Source organism: Alosa alosa, chromosome 9, assembly GCF_017589495.1.
Source record: "Alosa alosa isolate M-15738 ecotype Scorff River chromosome 9, AALO_Geno_1.1, whole genome shotgun sequence".
NCBI classification, from domain to species: Eukaryota; Metazoa; Chordata; class Actinopteri; order Clupeiformes; family Clupeidae; genus Alosa; species Alosa alosa.
The window spans coordinates 7735485-7754313 of NC_063197.1; the positions used below are offsets into that span (position 1 = coordinate 7735485).

At 45.8% G+C, this 18829-nt stretch overlaps 1 protein-coding gene across 3 annotated transcripts in view; it reads right to left on the reverse strand.

Annotated features, from left to right (window-relative positions):
* The window catches only part of faf1 (Fas (TNFRSF6) associated factor 1), an 86924-nt gene that overhangs the window by 4175 nt on the left and 63920 nt on the right, over window positions 1-18829 (reverse strand). For 2 of the 3 annotated variants that reach the window (XM_048251633.1, XM_048251632.1), the window contains exons 15-18: window positions 18550-18638; window positions 14249-14329; window positions 13751-13828; window positions 8383-8598 (exon numbers count right to left, since the gene is read on the reverse strand). In XM_048251633.1, coding sequence (XP_048107590.1) covers window positions 8383-8598; window positions 13751-13828; window positions 14249-14329; window positions 18550-18638 — 464 coding nt within the window. Of the gene's footprint in view, window positions 1-4854; window positions 4900-8382; window positions 8599-13750; window positions 13829-14248; window positions 14330-18549; window positions 18639-18829 lie in introns of those variants that run through there. The other variant, XM_048251634.1, reaches the window with a different exon arrangement.

The following is an 18829-nucleotide window of genomic DNA, read 5'->3' on the forward strand; positions in this document are numbered from 1 at the left end:
CACACAGGGGACCAGTTGACCAGTTCAAGGAAAGGAAAGACTATTTCCACAAAGTTAAAATGTAAAGGTCCACATTATACTTTATTTTCAACAAGTCAAAATAGGCCTATGGGTTGCACAAAACATGTACCTGAAGCTGTTCCATTCGCGCCAGTTTCAGTCAATTTCAGAATAGGCTGTTTCTGGGGCCTGTTGCATTAAATGCAAATGAGCTGTTGTTGACCATGCCCCACTCCGGAACTGATTCCATGTTTACGCCAACGGGCAGCATGGTCGTAACGTACGCCAGGGAATATGAGTGTGTCGGTGACAAGGAAACGGAAGATTCTCTACTAGAAAGCCAGTGATAAAATGCAATTTGTTATGCAAGAATACTAAAGAATGTGTGACAAACATTCTGTTTGAATTTCCGTAGTAAAGTATCCTAATAGTCAAGTTATTTGAGTTTAGCCTACTACACAAAATACTGTTGATACTCTGCTGGTTGGAAACGATAGGCTACGACCAAAATGGAGGATCTTCGACAGGAAGTTCCTAACCTAGTGGGTGGGAATGTTCAGATGGGGGTGGGTAGTCAGTGCCCTATATGGCTCTGGGTGTAGTAACATTCAAATTTCCCTTATTGTGACATCTCCATAAGGGAGATTTCTGACTAGCTCACAGAAGCGCAAAGTTTCTGACATCAACCTCTCTCAACTAACCCACAAAAACACAACGCATGGTTTTGTTTTGCACCTGCAGTGTTTGTAGAAGCATCAAAGACCCAAATTGAAGTACAAAAGCACAGAAAAAGTGAGTTTAGCATAACATGGCCCCTTTAAAATTTCACAGGTACATGATGTGGAAAACCAGAAGCAGAGCATTAGCTAGCTAGCGCTCTCTCTCTCTCTCTAGAGAATACCTGCGAAATCTCACCACTATTCTCACTGACCGCAATAATGGCCTGGTGAAATTAAAACGAGTGGATCCTTGTGCGATGCCTGTGCAGCGCGTTCTCAGAAGAACAAATAAAAAGTTCAGAGTGAAGATTTGAATTTGAATGTTGTGGTGGTGTGTCTTGCTCTCTGTGTAGTGTGTGTGTGTGTGTGTGTGTGTGTGAGGGTGTAAGAGAGAGAGAGGTGGAAATGAGTGTCTCGTTTTTGCATACATGCATTTATTGCACGTGTGTGTACGCATGTGTAGGAGTGTGAGAGGGTGTGAGTGTGTGCTCTGCTCAGTCCTAAGCTCTTGAAGAGGTTATTAGAGTAGCTGAGAGAGTAGAAGTGGCTGCATGAAACCACTCTGATGGCGTTCTTCACGTGCCCCTGAGACCATGACTGCAGGTAATCCCCCAGCTAACCCTCTGACACACTCATCCTCTGGCCTCACACAGAGACCAAATACACTCAAGAGCTGCAGAAGAGCTTAATAACCATGCCCCACACACACACACACACACAGGGGTGTGGGGGGATGTTACACAGTGAAAGAGTACTGCTGGGTTATATGCAGTTCTTTTAATTTTCACATTTTAACATTTAACATGTAACAAATGTAAAATGTTATCAGAGATGTAAGAGTCACACAATATTTAGGCCAGGTAGATCAGCTAAATTAGTGAATTTACCAATACATTGCTTTTACATCTCTGCATGGTATGTGTTTTTTTTATATTTAGTTCTTTGAGAGAGATTCCCTTCTCTCAGAATAAATTTGCTTCCTTTTTTCCCTCATTGTTTTCACTGTGAGATTATGATAAATCACGAAAAAAATCACCAAAAGAAGACTGATCAAAAGAGAAAAGAGAGAGAGAGAGAGAGAGAGAGAGAGAGAGAGAGAGAGAGAGAGAGAAAGAGAGAGAAAAGAGAGAGAGAGAGAGAGAAGAGAGAGAGAGAGAGAGAGAGAGAGAGAGAGAGAGAGAGAGAGAGAGAGAGAGAGAGAGAGAGAGAGAGAGAGAGAGAGAGAGAGAGAGAATGTGTGTGGTGTAATAAGCTCATGAGTACTCGCGTATCCACAACACTGCAGACTTGCTTTATCTGACTGCTCATCTGAGAGGGCTGATAGAGATTACTGCTCTCCATGACCACAGATCATGTTAAGTTGCAACACTCACTAAGCCGCCACACACTTGTGGAAGACACACTAATCTCATAAGAAGTGCTTTCTCTTTTCTTTCCAGTACTAAATAAATGAAATAAGATTGCATGATGGGCCAGTCCAAAGAGAATACATTTTTACGCAGAGATAAAAAATTAAGCTAAAATTCCCTTCCAGCTTTATGTTTGTTTATCCCATATCTCTGCACTGATTGGCAACTGAGCTAATGGTGTAAAATACTACACAGGGTATCTGCACATTTTCCAAGTGCAAATTTAAAGACTTTTAAGACCTTTTCAAGACATCTAAATGCAAAAATTAAGACTATACCACGGCAAAAAGATATATACGACAACTTAAAACTGTTTTATGCCATTTTTCTACTAATTTTAACCCCCACCCCATTTTGGATGTCTACAGAAGTTACCAAATATATTTTGGCGAAATAAAAATAATTGTGTGAATTACCTTCACAGCTATAAATGGCCAATTTTAGGGTCTGGGCTGCTTGCTTTTGAAGCTGGCTGTACATATTTGGCTGTGCTTACTGGCTGAGGCTGACTGTTCTTCACCTGTGTCTGTAGTAGCCTAGGCTACTTGCCAAAGACATGTGCACTGGACTGGATTCCCTTCAATATTTCTTTCAAAGTTAGACTAAGCTATTTAAATATTTTATAGGCCTACTTTATATAATTTACTATGTGCATCTATTGTCCCATATGCAGCACAGCAAAGTTAATCCACTACTTTACATTTTGCATGTATCTAAACCAACCAAAGCTTGACTGAAACATTGTAAAACCATTCACTTGTTTTAAATTAATTAAGAGACAGGTCCTCCTCGCATGATCCTGCTGAAAACTGCTGGTTTAATCTCAAAGCACGACGCTTTTATGAACGACGTTTTTTATGTAGCCAGTCGCCAACATTCAAAAAATATGTGGTTATATTTCACAACTTTTGCGAAGTAGGCCTACTGAGAAACGCTGGCAAGCAAGCTGCTGACAGATATTAGAGGTATTCTAACTTAGATATTTTCTTCCCTATAGGCTAGGCCAGCAACACACGCTGGAAAGATGCAAACAGATCAACTTAACATGTAGGGCCTACAGTATTTCCTCCTGATTGCGAAAAACGTTTGTTTTCTTTTTCTGTCAGTCCGTGGTTCCTTCATAAATTCGCGAGCAAATGATCAGACAGTGACAGAAGCACTGCGCATAATTTGACCAGCAGTCTTCGCGTCCATAGTTTGTAAAACGATGCAAGGTCCGAGCAAAAATTCTAGATGCCCAGTTTAACTCCAAAAGGAGGAAAAATGAGCGCCCGGACAGGGCTTTTAAAATCCGGCCTAAATTGAGCATTATAGCCAACCTACAGTATAGCTAACTGGCTTACCAACTCTCTCCCGCTCATTCCACCCATAGAGAGTAAAAGAACTTCTACCTCTCACGTAGGCTACCTGCACATCTCTCAGGCCTCGGCTACACCACGAAAACGTCAGGCATATTTGTACATACTGTATTATTACAGTTTTCACACCTTTCCACACCCGTGAAAAACATCTTCACTCTGCAACCACTACACACTTCCTCCCGTAGCCCATCCTTATAGTCACTTATACAATTGCATTTTAAATACACGAAACCGGATGGAGACATTTCACTTGCTCTCTTGCACTGGCAGCGGTCCCATCACGCCAAAATTTAATACCTCCCTTTCGAAAATTCAAGACATCCCAGACAATTTAAGACTTTTTTAGGCCTTAAAAACCGAAAATTGTATTTAAGACTTTTTAGGGATCCGCGGGTACCCTGACTACAGTATGGGTTGGGTTAATATTTTTATTTAAAAACAAACACCCACTTTGTTTTGGTGGAATTATGATTGAAGGCATGTTGGATCATCTCCACAGACTAATCAGGGAGAAGCTGACATCATGACTTAAATCAGATAGATTAACACTTCAAACAACGCCTGAAGAAATATTACAAATCACTTCATTACGACACACCAAAGCAGGTTAATTTCACACAAGTGTTGGTGTGTGTTGAGTGTGAATGGGGGGGAAGGGGGGGCGGCGTTTCATAACAAATATGGAAACTGCGAAGACGTTCATTTGAAAACATGATGAAATGTGCCGCCACCAAAACGCATTTTTAATGAAGCCATTTAGGACTCAACGTTAATTAAAGCTCAAGCACACTCGTCTGTTTTTTTCCTTTCGTTCTTTCTTTCTTTGCTGTGGTAGAGTGTTTATTTGGCCCAATTATGGAAAGCTGTGGGAGGTCATTATCTGGCTCTAGGAAGGATGGCAGCATGCAGAGCGACGCGGAGCAGAGCAGAGGGGGCCTGGAGAAGGTCCACTTCAAAGCCTCAGCACAGGGGCTACACCACGGAGGAGGAGGAGAAGAGGAGGAGAGGAGGAGGAGAAGGAGGAAGAGGGAAAGGGGGAGGACACGGGCCAGAGCTCAAACCTACAGAACTCACTGAGGCAGGAGAGAGGGGTGACAGGTGAGGGAGGTGAACGCAGGAACAAAATGGATAAATGTTAAACGAATGATACATTTTTGTCTCTTTAGACATACCCATAAAAAGGTTTATCCAGAGGGAGAACACAAGACAGACATTACTGCCAGGATGGTTTCCAAATATTTAGCTGAAATGTTAGGACTAGTCTCGTGACGAGAGAAAGATCTCTGTCATCTCTAGCTCACAGTCCCAGTGTAGTACACCCTCCCCATCCCTGTGCTCTATGCAAGCCATCCATGTCAATTAATTTGGCGCTTACCATTTTTAATCTCCATCTGCTGTTTTGATGGGGAACTGTTTGATACCAAAGAAAATAATGTTGACATGTCTCTGTGTACTTAGAGCAAAACAAACATTTAGTGAAATTACGCACACCACTCGACTAATACAAGGCCAAAAAAAGGGTTTAAAATAAGCACAGAAATGTGACACATACTGCAAAATACTGTTGAGAATTTCAGTTTTATAAATCTAAATGCACACTTACAAAACCATGACAAATGGAATTAAAATGGAATTATGCATAATAGCAAGCCTCTGGGTGTACAGGATTTACAAATATGAACTTAATTTGACCAGTTTTAGTAAGCCTTTCTCTGGCTCCATAAAGCAGCACTGACGTTTACTGAATTAGTTTTCTCTATGTCCCCATTTAGTCCTATTCTAATTCCAATAAACAAATAAACTATTTCCAATACACATTTATTCTGTTTAGATAGAGATGAAGCTTTCTGGATGGTATGGTAATGGACAGGTCACTATCAAATGTTAGTTAAACTCTCCAACATACTTTTAAAGTGAACGTTTAATGACTAATAACATGAGCATGAGAAATAAACACTAGTACCAATATGCCTTCATATCACCCGATCGCATCCTTAAATAAATTATTTGGGTTTGCCCATTAACCCGATGATGTGCTAAGGGGATTCTGGCTATTAGTTTGTTGTTGTAGTACACCCGGGTCTCAATACCTCCTGCCTGGCTCCAAAGGGCAGAAATAACTAGACTGCCCCAACATCCTGGGTGGCAATGCTGGAAAAACAAACAGTAAACCTGGGAGACGAGAGAGTCTGGCTTTAGGATCTACTAAACCTATTAAAACCAGTCAGGGAGGCCTAGACTAAATCCACTTTAAAAAACATCAGCATGTGTAACAAGAGACAACTCAGGGGTGAGCTACGCAAGTCGAGTGCCTATTCATTTGGATCGAGAGGCATTGGTTTTAAAGCCAAACTGGCTTCACAATGTTTCACAATTCTGCTTAACGATGATGGGAAGAGTTGGCGTTGACACTGACGGATCCAAATGCAAAGCTGCTATGAGATATTTAGCATGCTATGAAGTCCCTATGATTTAGCACGCTATGAAGTCGCTATGAGATATTTAGCATGTTATGTATTTGCTATGAGATATTTAGAATGCTATGGTCGCTATGAGATATTTAGCATGCTATGACGAGACCCAGACTACTTATGGATGAACAGAGCACTGCAGTTTACCCACCCAAGCGAATAGCCCATGCCCAAGCAAGCGTTTGTTTATACGAGGCAATCAGACAGAGATGAAGCTCGCTTTGAGAACACCATCACAGCTGTCCATACGGACTAAAAACACACAGTTCTGGCAGACACACACTAAAACAAAAAAAAACAAAAAAAAAAAAAACAGAGTGAGAGAAAGAATGAAAGAATAAAAAGAGAAACTAACAATAGCTGACAAACACACTCCGGAGTGTCAAAGGCAGGGAGTGAAACTAAAGTATTCAGTCACTTATCCCCACACCCCTCCCTCTCTCTCCATCCCAATCCCACCTTCTCTCTTTGTCCCCCTCTTTCCCTTATTAATTATCCTACATTTGATCACTCTCTTATTGCCAACAATGGTCTGTGTGTTTGATGCAGGAGCGATGGTGAGCGGCAGTTTAAACATTTGTGGAGAATTACAAATGCAATAGTCGTACATCCCGTTAATCCCCATCGCAGGAGAGTGCGCGAGGAGAGGAGCCAGTGGAAGAGATGTTTTTAATTAGAGAGGGAGAGAGAGAGCGGCAGGATTAGACTGGGCACTGTGTTCAGATGCACAAATACTGGCAAGCCTCGCTAGTGCTCTCGCAACGGAACGCGCAACGCACGCCCCACACACACACGCACGCACGCACACACGCACGCACACACAAACATGCCTCTTCATGGCAAGATACATTTCTACTTCTGCGGCGGCTAACTAACTTGACTAACTAGAACAGAAATTAATGTCAATAAATAGCCGATCTCAAAGCAGTAAATGCATAGAGCGTTTGTGTGAACGTTGTGCATGTGTCCTGGAGAGCTTATATTAGTACAAGGGTGTGCCTGTATGTTGGTGTATAAGAACACAGGTGTGTTGATGTTTCTGCTCATAACTGTGTGTACTGTGTGCACTGGGTGAGAAGCAGAGTGGGATTGGGAGCGTGGGTTAGCCCTGTTTACAGATGAGTGTGTGCACATGCTAGTTTGTAAGTGCGTGAAATGTGGCTGGGGAGGGTGTTCATAATTGTGTGTGTGTGTGTGTGGAGAGGTGATAAGTGTGCGTGTACTGCATGTGTGCCTCTGTGAAAGTGTGTGCATGCATATGTTGGAGGGGAGTGTTCGTAAGTGTGCGTTTACCTCAAGTGTGCTTGTGGGTGTAGTTGGAGGTGGTGTTTATAAGTGTGTGTTTGCCTTAAGTGTGCCTGTGTGTGTGTGTGTGTGTCCTCTCCCAGTGGACACACTGGCACACAGCCTGGGCAGGCCTGCACACCTCCCCCTGGTTGATTAGTGAAAAGCTCATTTTTGTTTCCATGCCGCTAATTAAGCAGGTAGCTTGCGCGCTGCTCATTAGATACCTGCCTGCCGCCGTGCCGTGCTAACACAGCCCTAGCTGCTAATTACGCGGCTAGCGTAGCAGCAGCTAGCGAGCGGCACAGGGGCGCACTGGGCCGAGGAGAATACTGCTGACTGTATCCTAAGTAGCCAGTGTTCTTTACAGCATCCAAAGGACCCTAATTAATATTCACCAAATTACAAATGCACTTGTGGGTGCAGAGAGAGAGAGAGAGAGAGAGAGAGAGAGAGAGAGAGAGAGGGGGGGGGGGAGGGGGGGGGGGAGAGGGAAGAGAGAAGAGAAAGTGAAAAACACACACAATAACAGAGAGAGAGGGTAAGAAGTGGAGAGGGGGAAAAACAGGCTGCTCATTAGTCCAGCATGGCTTTTAATTAATCCACAGCTCTGCGAGTGTGCGGTACAGTCCCCATCCGCAGCAGACAGGCTGGGATGCGGGCCTTGATGGGTCTCAACAGCAACGGCGGGGATTAAGGGGATGGGGGATGGGATGGGATGGGATGGTTCTTGACACACTGCACTTCTGGGCCGGCACCACAAGAGACTCTGTGCCGGAAACGGAGTGGACACCAAAGAACACCTACTGTACATGTGTGTCTTATGGAGCTCTTATGGAGCTGGCCCAATGTCAGATATCAGAACTATTGGAGCAGTTTAGTAGCAGATCGGGACTCGATCAGCTCAACAGTGAGACGCCAAGGCAACAGGTGCATCCCAGAATGATCACTTGTTGTGGGTGTTTTGTTTACACGTCAGTTTTTTTTGTCACTATTTCGCCAGCTGTGTAAAGTGGCGATACTGAATCATTGTATTGCATTACTGATATTAAACACGAGAGTAGGAAAATGACTGCCTCTCTCTGCAACTCTGTATGTGAGTCTGCGTGCGTGCGTACAGGTGTGTCAGTGTACTCACATTTCTGCGGGGGAAGGTAGTGAGGACCTTGAACTCGTCCGAGGGGTAGCCCTTGGAAGCCACGAAGTCGAAGAGCACCTGCAGCTTGCAGCTCCCCAGAAACCTCCGCACCAGGAACTCGCCGCTGGGCGTGCGGATGCGCAACTTGCTGACCGGCTCGCCACTCTCTTCGGTGGGCTCGGGCGGTAAGGCCTGCTCCAATGACAGGCGGATGGCCTGGACGAGAGGAGAGAGGGGACAGGACAAACCAATTAAGGGTGGCACCTGCTAAACACTGGCTAAAGTGGATATGGGCTTGAGTTGTTTTTTCCCTACCTTCTAAAAACACAATACTATAATTCAACACATTCTAACGTAGAAAATGCTCACACACACAGACCTATCCAGCATATGTCAGATTAGAATGGGTTGAGACATGGAGACTCAATTAGAACAAAAGTACAAAAAAAGCAAATTTTTTTTTTTATTGGTTAAAAACAAAGACAGAAAGAAACGATAGATAGAGAAAGAGAGAGAATGAAAGAGAGCAAGAGCAAGCAAAAGTGAGAACAGTGTGACTTGAACACGGAGCAGAAATGAGCTCTCCTGGGACAGGTGGAGGTGTGTGTGTGTTTGTGTTTGTGGGGGGGGGGGGTAGCTGTGCGTCCCCAGTGGACTCCTCGCCTCCTCGTCTGTTGTTCCTGTTTTGACACTGGGTAGCATATGCTGTGACAACACGCGGCGGCTTTATTTACCCACCGTAATGCAATTATATTTCATAAGAGGAGACAACAGTAGCTCATTAGCGACGGCCAGGCTTTGTGCGGCAGAGCCGTGGCCCTCACTCCCTCAGGTGAGCAGGCGAGGGGACCCGCGGCATCCGCACGCGACACGCACAGCCCTCTGGGAGAGCGCCGCGTCACTCACAGGCCCGAGGGACCCGCACGCCCGCCACACACACAAAGAGGAGGGGAGAGGGGGAGGGAGGGATAGAGAGAGCGGGATAGAGAGAGAGGAGGAGAGGGAAAAGCAACAGATACAGAAATGGGGGGGTTGAGGAAAGGAGACCAATAAAGAGAGGAAGAGGAGGGGAGAGAAAAGAGGGTGACAGAAGAGAGAGAGAGAGAAAGATGAAAGGGAGAGGTAGATACAGAGGGAGAGCAGAGAGAGAAAGAGGAATGAAGCATCCCCACGGAACACAAAACAAACAGCAGGGTGGGGAGGCTGACAAGAGAAAATAATGACATCACCACTTCTCTCTCTCTCTCTCTCTCTCAGTTCCTTTCATCTGCCATTCCACACACAAAGTCCCCCACCCCAAAAAAGGAAAGAAAGAAAAGAGAAAACAAAACAAAGAGAAGAAAGGGAATTCCTCCTACTCGCATCTTGAACACACTTTTTCTTTTTGTTTTGTGTGAGTGGGTGTTTGTTTTTCTCCGACGAGGCCCATTATAGCCACTCACCAGACGGAGGCCAGACAACAGTCATATGGACTGTGTGTGTGAGTGTGTGTGTGTGTACAAGCAGTGAACGGATGGGTGGGTTGCTTGGCTAGGCCCAGGTGTATTGGTGTGTTTGTGTGTGCATAGGTGTGTGTGTGTGTGTGTGTGTGTGTGTGTGTGTGTAGGGGATATCCCACTGATTTGTTTACTCACACACAATGTCGGAAGCAATGAGGCATTGGAGCCGGCTCCAGCCCAGCTCTCTGCTCAAAGGGAACCCAACTAACCAGTAGCAGCTGCTCCTTCCCTACACACTTTCCTCTATAGTATCTGCCATCTTTCTACCTGGTTGACTGCCACTGGAGGATTACAGCACAACCCAGCAGCTTTCATGTATCTGCACTCCTCCAGGCTGGAGGTTAATTACAATTGTGCTTTTGCTGTTGACTGTGTCCACACACACACACTGAGAACTGTGCGTCCTCCTGGTCAACTGGCGTGAAGTAGTGGCCATAGTGGGTGAGGGTGAGGTTGTGAGGTGGTGTTGGTGTTGGGTGAACGGTCATCTGCGCTGGTGATCTGATCTGATCTGTGGGGAGCAGCAACAGCAGTAGGAGGACTGGGTCTGTGTTGGGCCCCCACCCCATCCCCCACACACACTGCGATGCATTGGGTTTGTGGGTTTAAGCGTGCCTTCTCCCCAGAGGTCCATTACAGACACCAGGTGAACAGCCCCTTATGCAAGAGCACAAACCCACACACACAGACACACACACCTTAAACTGCTCCTCATGTATATACACACACAAATCTTATCTCTCCACCTGAGGTCCATGGGTCAAGGTCAGGCCAGGGCCATGAAAGGAGACCTGACACACACAGGACCTATGCCAATTACCTGCCACCCACACTTTTGACTGGGCTTGTGTGTGTGTGTGTGTGTGTGTGTGTGTGTGTGTGTGTGTGTGTGTGTGTGTATCATAGGTCACTATGTAAGGCAAGCCTCAGTCTGTAGTGTTTTATCTCTGGGTGTGTGAGGCATAGGTCACTAAGTAAGCCAAGCCTGCTGCAGGTACACTGATTCAGACAAGCAGAAAGGCCGGCAAGCAGGCTATTGTGTCCTTGTTTGCAATTGTTTGTGCGTGTTTGTGTGTGTGTGTTGCACAGGGATCATATTTCTGAATATCTACACTGTTACATACATCCAGGGCTTCTTTTATTGTTGTTGCCAGTGAATGGGCAGCTATAGTGATAAAGAGAGACACGAGAAGTGGCTTGGCTAAAAGTGGTATAATTAAAAGCAGACAGGGATGCTTTTGTCCTGAGCCCTCCCCTCTCCCTGTTTAACTAATGCTTGACAAATGTGAGGGCGTGGCTGGGTGCACTGGGCAGCAGCGGAACCCAGAGCAAACAGGGGGCGGTGGCTGTGGCTGGCGGCGTGTGTGCAGTGAGGGGTGAGGGTGAGGGTGAGGTTGTGAGGTGGTGTTGGTGTTGGGTGAACGGTCATCTGCGCTGGTGATCTGATCTGATCTGTGGGGAGCAGCAACAGCAGTAGGAGGACTGGGTCTGTGTTGGGCCCCCCCCCCCATCCCCACACACACACACGTACGTGGGTTTGTGGGTTTATGAAGCGTGCCTTCTCCCCAGAGGTCCATTACAGACACCAGGTGAACAGCCCCTTATTTAAGAGCACAAACCACACACACAGACACACACACACTTAAACTGCTCCTCATGTATATACACACACAAACACTTATCTCTCCACCTGAGGTCACGCAGGTCAGGTCAGGCCAGGGCCATGAAAGGAGACCTGACACAATTACACAGGACCTATGCCAATTACCTGCCACCCACCGCACCGGCTGGGCTTGTGTGTGTGTGTGTGTGTGTGTGTGTGTGTGTGTGTGTGTGTGTGTGTGTATCATAGGTCACTATGTAAGGCAAGCCTCCAGCAGTCTGTAGTGTTTGTATCTCTGGGTGTGTGAGGCATAGGTCACTAAGTAAGCCAAGCCTGCTGCAGGTACACAATTCAGACAAGCAGAAAGGCCGGCAAGCAGGCTATTGTGTCCTTGTTTGCAATTGTTTGTACGTGTTTGTGTGTGTGTGTTGCACAGGGATCATATTTCTGAATATCTACACTGTTACATACATCCAGGGCTTCTTTTATTGTTGTTGCCAGTGAATGGGCAGCTATAGTGATAAGAGAGACACAGAGAAGTGAGCGAGCGCTAAAGTGGTATAATTAAAAGCAGACAGGGATGCTTTTGTCTGAGGCCCTCCCTCTCCCTGTTTAACTAATGTGACAAATGTGAGGCCGCTGGCTGGGTGCACTGGGCAGCGCGGGGCAGAGCAAACAGGGCCGGCGGTGGCTGTGACGCTGGCGAGCGCGTGTGTGCAGTGAGGGTGAGGGTGAGGGCGCACACGGGCAAGTGCTGGGGCCCGGGCCGTGATTGTTTGCCTTTGTGGGCGCATGTGGGCTTTTGTGCGTCTGCCTTTTGTTCTGCCCCAGCAGCCTCATGGGCCAGAAAGGCCCTTTGTGTGTGTGTATACTGTAAAAACAACAATAACACTCTAGTGTGTGTGTGTGTGTGTGTCAGACTGAGGGAGACGGGTGTCCCTGGACAAACTTAAGGTCAGAGGGATGAGTGCTTGTCTGGTCATAAATCAACTGGAGAGATGCAATAAAAACATTAATAAAGTGAAAATATAGAACCTTCCAGGAAGACAAAGGGCACACAGCAAATGACAAGATTAATACAAGCTCATTTGGTCAGGGTCTTTGTCAGAAACAAACGGAACACCACACAGGAAAAAAAACAACAATGGAACACAAAACAAAAGCCTCCATTTCCATAAACTGATCAAATAAAGGCTGTTGTCAGTGTAAATGCCCCTCAAGTCTCACTCATTTGCTAGCGTGAGTATGGGAATATAGTGCTTTGTATGGAGTCACAAGCATGCGTGTGTATGAACGATGCTGTTACATGACTTGTATTGGTGTAGACGACTGTTTGTAGGCTATTATGTGATAGACCATATGCATAGTGACAGTGTTTGTCAGTCTGTCTCTGGTAGTGCGTGTGCCTACATGTTGATCTGTGTGCAGAGGTGTGTATGTGCATGTATACCGCTCGTGTGTGTATGTGTGTGAGGGTGTGAGTAAATGACTGTATACTGCTCGTGTGTGTATGTGTAAGTGTGTGAGTAAATTACTGTGTAACGCTCGTGTGCGTATGTGTGTGAGGGTTAACATTTCAATAGCCTACCTTAAAACACCAGAGGATTACAATATAATATAATATATCTGTTTTATTTTATATCCTGATATAAAAAGAGAGAATACTGAATGTCTGATATTTATGACAGCACACTTCATGCAGATTAGCCTATAGCCTAGGCCTACTATTTGTATTACAACTCTACCTCTTTAATTCAGCTGTCAGCCTGGAAATATTGTAAACAATGTAGCATAGTTGGCTAGCTTATCATATTCTACTGATTGGACTGTTCTGTTTCCCCATCTGTGTTTAAATTGCAAGGTAATACTTGTTCACCTCGGGACAGGCCCATTGGTATTGAGATGATCAGTCAACTGCAAGAGTTTTAAACAAATATGTGCAGCATGCTAATGATGCTAAGCGGATTTAATAGTAATTTAGCTAGACATCTTCTATGTGTCCTTGCTTTCACGATTGTGAAAGAGAGAGAGAGAGAGAGAGAGAGAGAGAGAGAGAGAGAGAGAGATGTGTGTGTATGTATGTAAGGGTGTATGTGTGTGTGAGTAAATGACTGAATATGTGTGTGTGTATGTATGTAAGGGTGTATGTGCGTGTGAGTAAATGACTGCGTATATGTGAGTGTGTATGTATGTATGTATGTATGTATGTATGTATGTATGTATGTAAGGGTGTATGTGTGTGTAAGTGACAGCGTATGTGTCTCACCTCTCGCTCCTCTTCCTGCTCCTTGCGGATCTGCTGCAGGCGCACCTGTTCGGCCTCCTCCCTCTCCTGTGCTTCCCTCTGCAACCACACACGCACTCGTCAGCATCTCTAAGGTGGCAAAAGTGACCACTCCATTATCCCCTAACTATTGTAGAGATGAAGCCAAAAGAGGTGCTGAACTGAGCTACATATGAGCCATGGTATGTGGGAGATCAGAACTGTTCATCATTAATGATCATGACACTATTAAAAGACTAGCAACTGGACATAAAAGATTACTGCCCACTTAATGATTAATGCCACAGCAATCTACTGTGCTATAGAATTTCAGTGAGACAAATCATTCTGCTAGGAGATCATTTTATATTTTTTATATATAATATGAAGAAAACAAACTTGGTGATCATGTGTTCCAGAACTTTCTGGCAGGCCTGATGTAAACCAGGTGTACGTGATGCATGTGCTGACTGTGCAGGTGAATATTAGGCCTTCACCTACCTTCTTGCGGTCGGCCTCGAGAGAGAGGCGGTAGGCCTCATCCTGTTCCCTCTTCACCGTCTCTCTGGCCTCCCGTTCGTCCTGCCAGAAAAACCAAAAGGAAAGTATGACATCAGCAGTGCTCACCTGACTGCACACACAGACACACTCTGTTTACTACACAGTACAAAGTAGAAACTAAATAGAAACTAAAATAATTCATTTGTGGGGGAGTTGAACGGAGTCTCAATGGGTGGTGGGGGGTTTTACTTCCTCTGTGGACAAACAGCAGGCTCCTTTTTAAGTGGCCTTTAGTCCCTGTTTGTGCCTGCACAGAGACGACATCGCTACTCCACCTGCTGTGTTTGGAAGGAGGGCGTAGAGGAAGCGTTTCTCTTTCTCCCCCTAATCAATGGTAGGAGGAAAAACGACTGTTTCCATTGTGCAGCGCGGTGGCGGAGGGTTTTGGCGGTGCTGAAAGAGCTGCAGTGGCATGGCTGCTGTGTGGACTTCCTGCGGTCTGGAGAATGGGAGTGACACGGTGAGAGAATGAAACGCTGGGGACACGCAGGATGATCAAAGGCACACATGGATACATGAATGAGGATACAGGTCTTTATCGCCAACACAAAGGCTGGTGACATGAATAAAGGCAAGTCATAAACAGGGTCAGTGTGTGTGTGTGTGTGTGCTCCAATGGTAACACCCCAGGTAGACAAGACACACTGAGGCCTGCATCATTTATGACCATCTAATTAGTGTCATTGTAACTTCCCGTCTGAAACGGTAACTTCCTGTTGTCCTGAACTGATATCTTGATGTGCAGATCCCATGCAGCAATATCCAGCCCCCCACAAGGCTTCAGTGAGGCTGTTGGGCTGGTTCAGAGTGGAGAGAAAGCTCTGTCCGTGTGTGGCTTGTACTGAGGATGGCCTGTGCTGCTGGGCAGTTGACCACCGGCAGGCCACATCACCGACAGCGTAATGTGGCTGATATCTGGACTGTCTGGTAAGGGTGGGGGTGGTGGTGAGGTGTTGTCTGTGTCTGGATGATCACACTGGAGAAGAAACACTGTGGTCAGCCTGTTTAGGCCCATGTGCCCCCCCCCCCAAACATCCATACAAGGCAAAGTAGGTACAGTATGCATGCATGTACACACACATTGGCCCGTCCAAGGTCAGGCTGTCTGGGTCTGCATTGGTGTGGGCACACACACACACACCCCTACACCACTGGCACATAACAGACAGACCCTTGCACGGATGGATGCTGTCAGACGCTGAGTGCCAGGAGTCATTCTGAGTCACGCCATCTTCCCAGCTGACAGTGCAGTCACACAGAGGCCAACCAAACTCAGAAGTATCCTGGTGCACCCACACACAAACGCGCACAAAAACGCGTGCACACACACACACACACACACACACACACACACACACACACACACACACACACACACACACACACACACACACAGTATTAAAATCACACAAGTGAAGTAAATATAATTGAATGATTTACACCCAGCGCACATGCTGTTGAAACCATCTGAGAAATCCTCTTTAGGGGAATCTGGAACACAGTGACATTTTGGCCCAGGAAGCATACAGGAGTGAGAACAGGATCAGCAGTAACTTAATGGAGCCTCCCGGTCCTGCGCTGTGATTGGCCGAGACATATCTCCCCACCTGTCTCACGCCTGAGCTCCTGAGTAACGCGTTAGAGACTGTGGCACCTACAGGATGTTGCTTGCACATTCCTGCGGTTATTAACTACAGCACCAGGGCCAGTGGGCTCGCCTCTCTGCTCTGCTCCTCTTTCTGCTCACTTAGCCCAAGTCAAGTCGCGTTGGTCTCAGAGCCAAGTAGAACTACACAAACACAATTAGAGGACGCACTGGGATGGAGATGGGGAAGAGGAGCCTCTGGTGATGCTCTTAGTGACCTGGGAAAGTCATGCAAACGCGCCCTCAACATGCACTCGTAATGCAACTTGCTCCCTGCCGCATAACCTTCCAAACTAGAGCTCTTTGTAATGACAGACTATCAAATGTCTAGGAAATGACATGAAAATCAACAATCATAATTATATTCTGCATCTTAAAAACACTAAATGCGTACTGTAAATGTGTTCTGATTAAAGAGATGTGTCTCATTGTACAGTGCACAACATTTGTTTATCCACCTGCTTTGAGACGGTTCTCAACATTCCATGTACCATTAGCAATGCTTAAGAGCACAGAGAAGATTTTCCTGTACAATACTGTTATGGGAAAACCTTTTTCTGTTGCCTTTTGCACTTAATGATTTGTTTTCCTCTTAAAAAAAAAACAGGCAAGGCATTTCGTGAGAACCTGAGAGCTGTCACAACACGAGGTGAGCGCGTCACAGACGTGTGCACGCTTCAGCTAACAGGACCGCAGATTCGCCCCGGGGCTGCCTTAACACACGTCCTGCCTTAACAGTTCCCACCAACTCCGCCAACGTGCGTACATGACCTGCACTTGGCTCGGCTTGCAGTCTAGTCAGCACCCCAGCCTAGCCAGAGACAGCAGGGGCCACCAAGGGCCACAGGCCAACAGGAAAGAGGACCAGGTGGTAGCATAGTGGCTAAGGAGCTGGGCTAGCATGCAGGAAGCCAGAAAAAAAAAAGTTGCCGCTGTTGTGGCCTTGAGCAAGGCACTTAACCCCCACGTTGCTCTGGAGAGAAAGGCCCTTGTAATAATTGTAAGTCGCTTTGGATAACAGTGTCAGCCAAATAGGCAAGTAGAAGTACAAGTATAAAGACTTCAGTGCGCAAGACACTTGCAGTCAGGGCTGTAGAACAGGCCACCGGAACGAGGACAAGGGCTGTGGTTTATTAGAGCCCTCAGTGAAGAGGAGCTCTGAGAGGAGATCTAAGGAGGCATCTGTGGCACCAGCGGTGGCGTCCCAACCAATGTCCAGGCCTAAAGTGCCCTCAGAGACCGTGGTGGAGAGGCTCTCATTTCCTAACTCTTTTTACTTACTTGTCTGAAGAAAGGCAAAACAAAGCAATGGCTATGGACATAGTAATTCAGAGGTCCATAGAGTCTCAGAGAAGAGATACTCTCTCTGGACTGTTCAAACCTTGATTTCCAGTTCCAACACCAGTCAAGAAAAACACACTTTTTAAACACACTTGCAGCGGATGCAACATCCACACAACTGTACTTATAGTTTATTTAATATATATGCCATGGAGCCACTCTGTTTGCACTTCTTGCCAAGATTACATATTATGGTTTATTTTGACTCATCTCTGGGTTACATTAATTATTTTCCGACGACTTTTGACATCCAATAAGGTACCAGCCCTGAGCATCGATCGTGCACAGCGTGCCTACCTTAATTTCAAAACAATACGATGAATGCAGCCAAATTAAGTGCTTTTTAATGAATGTCATTTTATTGAATAATAAAAAAAAATAAGGGAAGTTAACGTCTCGGAAAGGTATGGGCATTACTGTCTATCGTTAAACAAACATTCTAGTGTTGTGGACCAAGCTGAAACGGACCCAGCCTGAGCTCCGTTCATTAGCGACAATGGAGTTGCACCTGTTTTAGGCACACTCTGGTTGATGCTATTGAGCGAAACTGTTCAATGCCCTCGTAACAATAACGCAATACGGGGAAAAAGAAGGCAAGACTTACAATACCATCCGCGAACATATGCCCTGTTTAGAGTACAAACATATGCCTTTAGAATGGCTGGAGAATAAGAGGCTTTTGAATGGGCCCATGGGAGGGGAAGAATAGGCTCTCCATATCACACAGAGAGGGCCTTGTTACCGCCTGGGCCGGCTAGTCACAAGAATGAAAGGCACCGACTCCTTTGTTTCATCCGTTTCTCTCCCCGTAGTGCTTTCAACTTCCTTTGTGCTGTTTGGACTGGACTTAAGAAGGCAGGGACGGCTTAGGCCTACTAGCGCTCAGAGTTGCGTTTGGATTGGGGCTTGCATTGTGACCGCCAGGGCGCTGCAAAGGAAAATAGCAACTCTTGAGTTGTACACTTTCTTTCTGGTTGTGGGGCCTTTGTGCTTTTATCTCTCTTGCTCTTACTGTCTGAGACGGACGGAGGAGACAATGCTTTGGGATCTGATGTGTCCTAGCATGCAGGTTTGTCCACAAGTGGAGTGTGAATGCTAGTTTGTCAGGATCTGGTAAAGGGAGAGGATGAGGCCAATCAAAACAGCCATTTCAAGGAGCTGTTTCATACAGCGAGGCTAAGGTTTTTTGATTCTGTTGTTATTGGCAAATTGTGAGCCATCTTGTCCAGTGTTTTTTGTGTACGGCTTGGGTCACCTCGTCTTTGATGTCCTCTTGCTGCTGGGCAGTGAAGATTTCCATCGCTCCCATTAGTCTCATCATCAGCTCGTCCACTGTTGTATTGCCTTCAATAAACAAACGAACAAACAAATAATTTAGTTAATTTTAGTTTAACTGATTACTCTCAACATCTGAGTTGTGAAATTAGTGTCAACTTCACCTCTTAATTTTTTTAACCAACGCTTTATCATAAATGGCGGTATTCAAGACATGCAGATCATGCCCCAGCACCTTGTTGTACACACTAGAGCAGGGG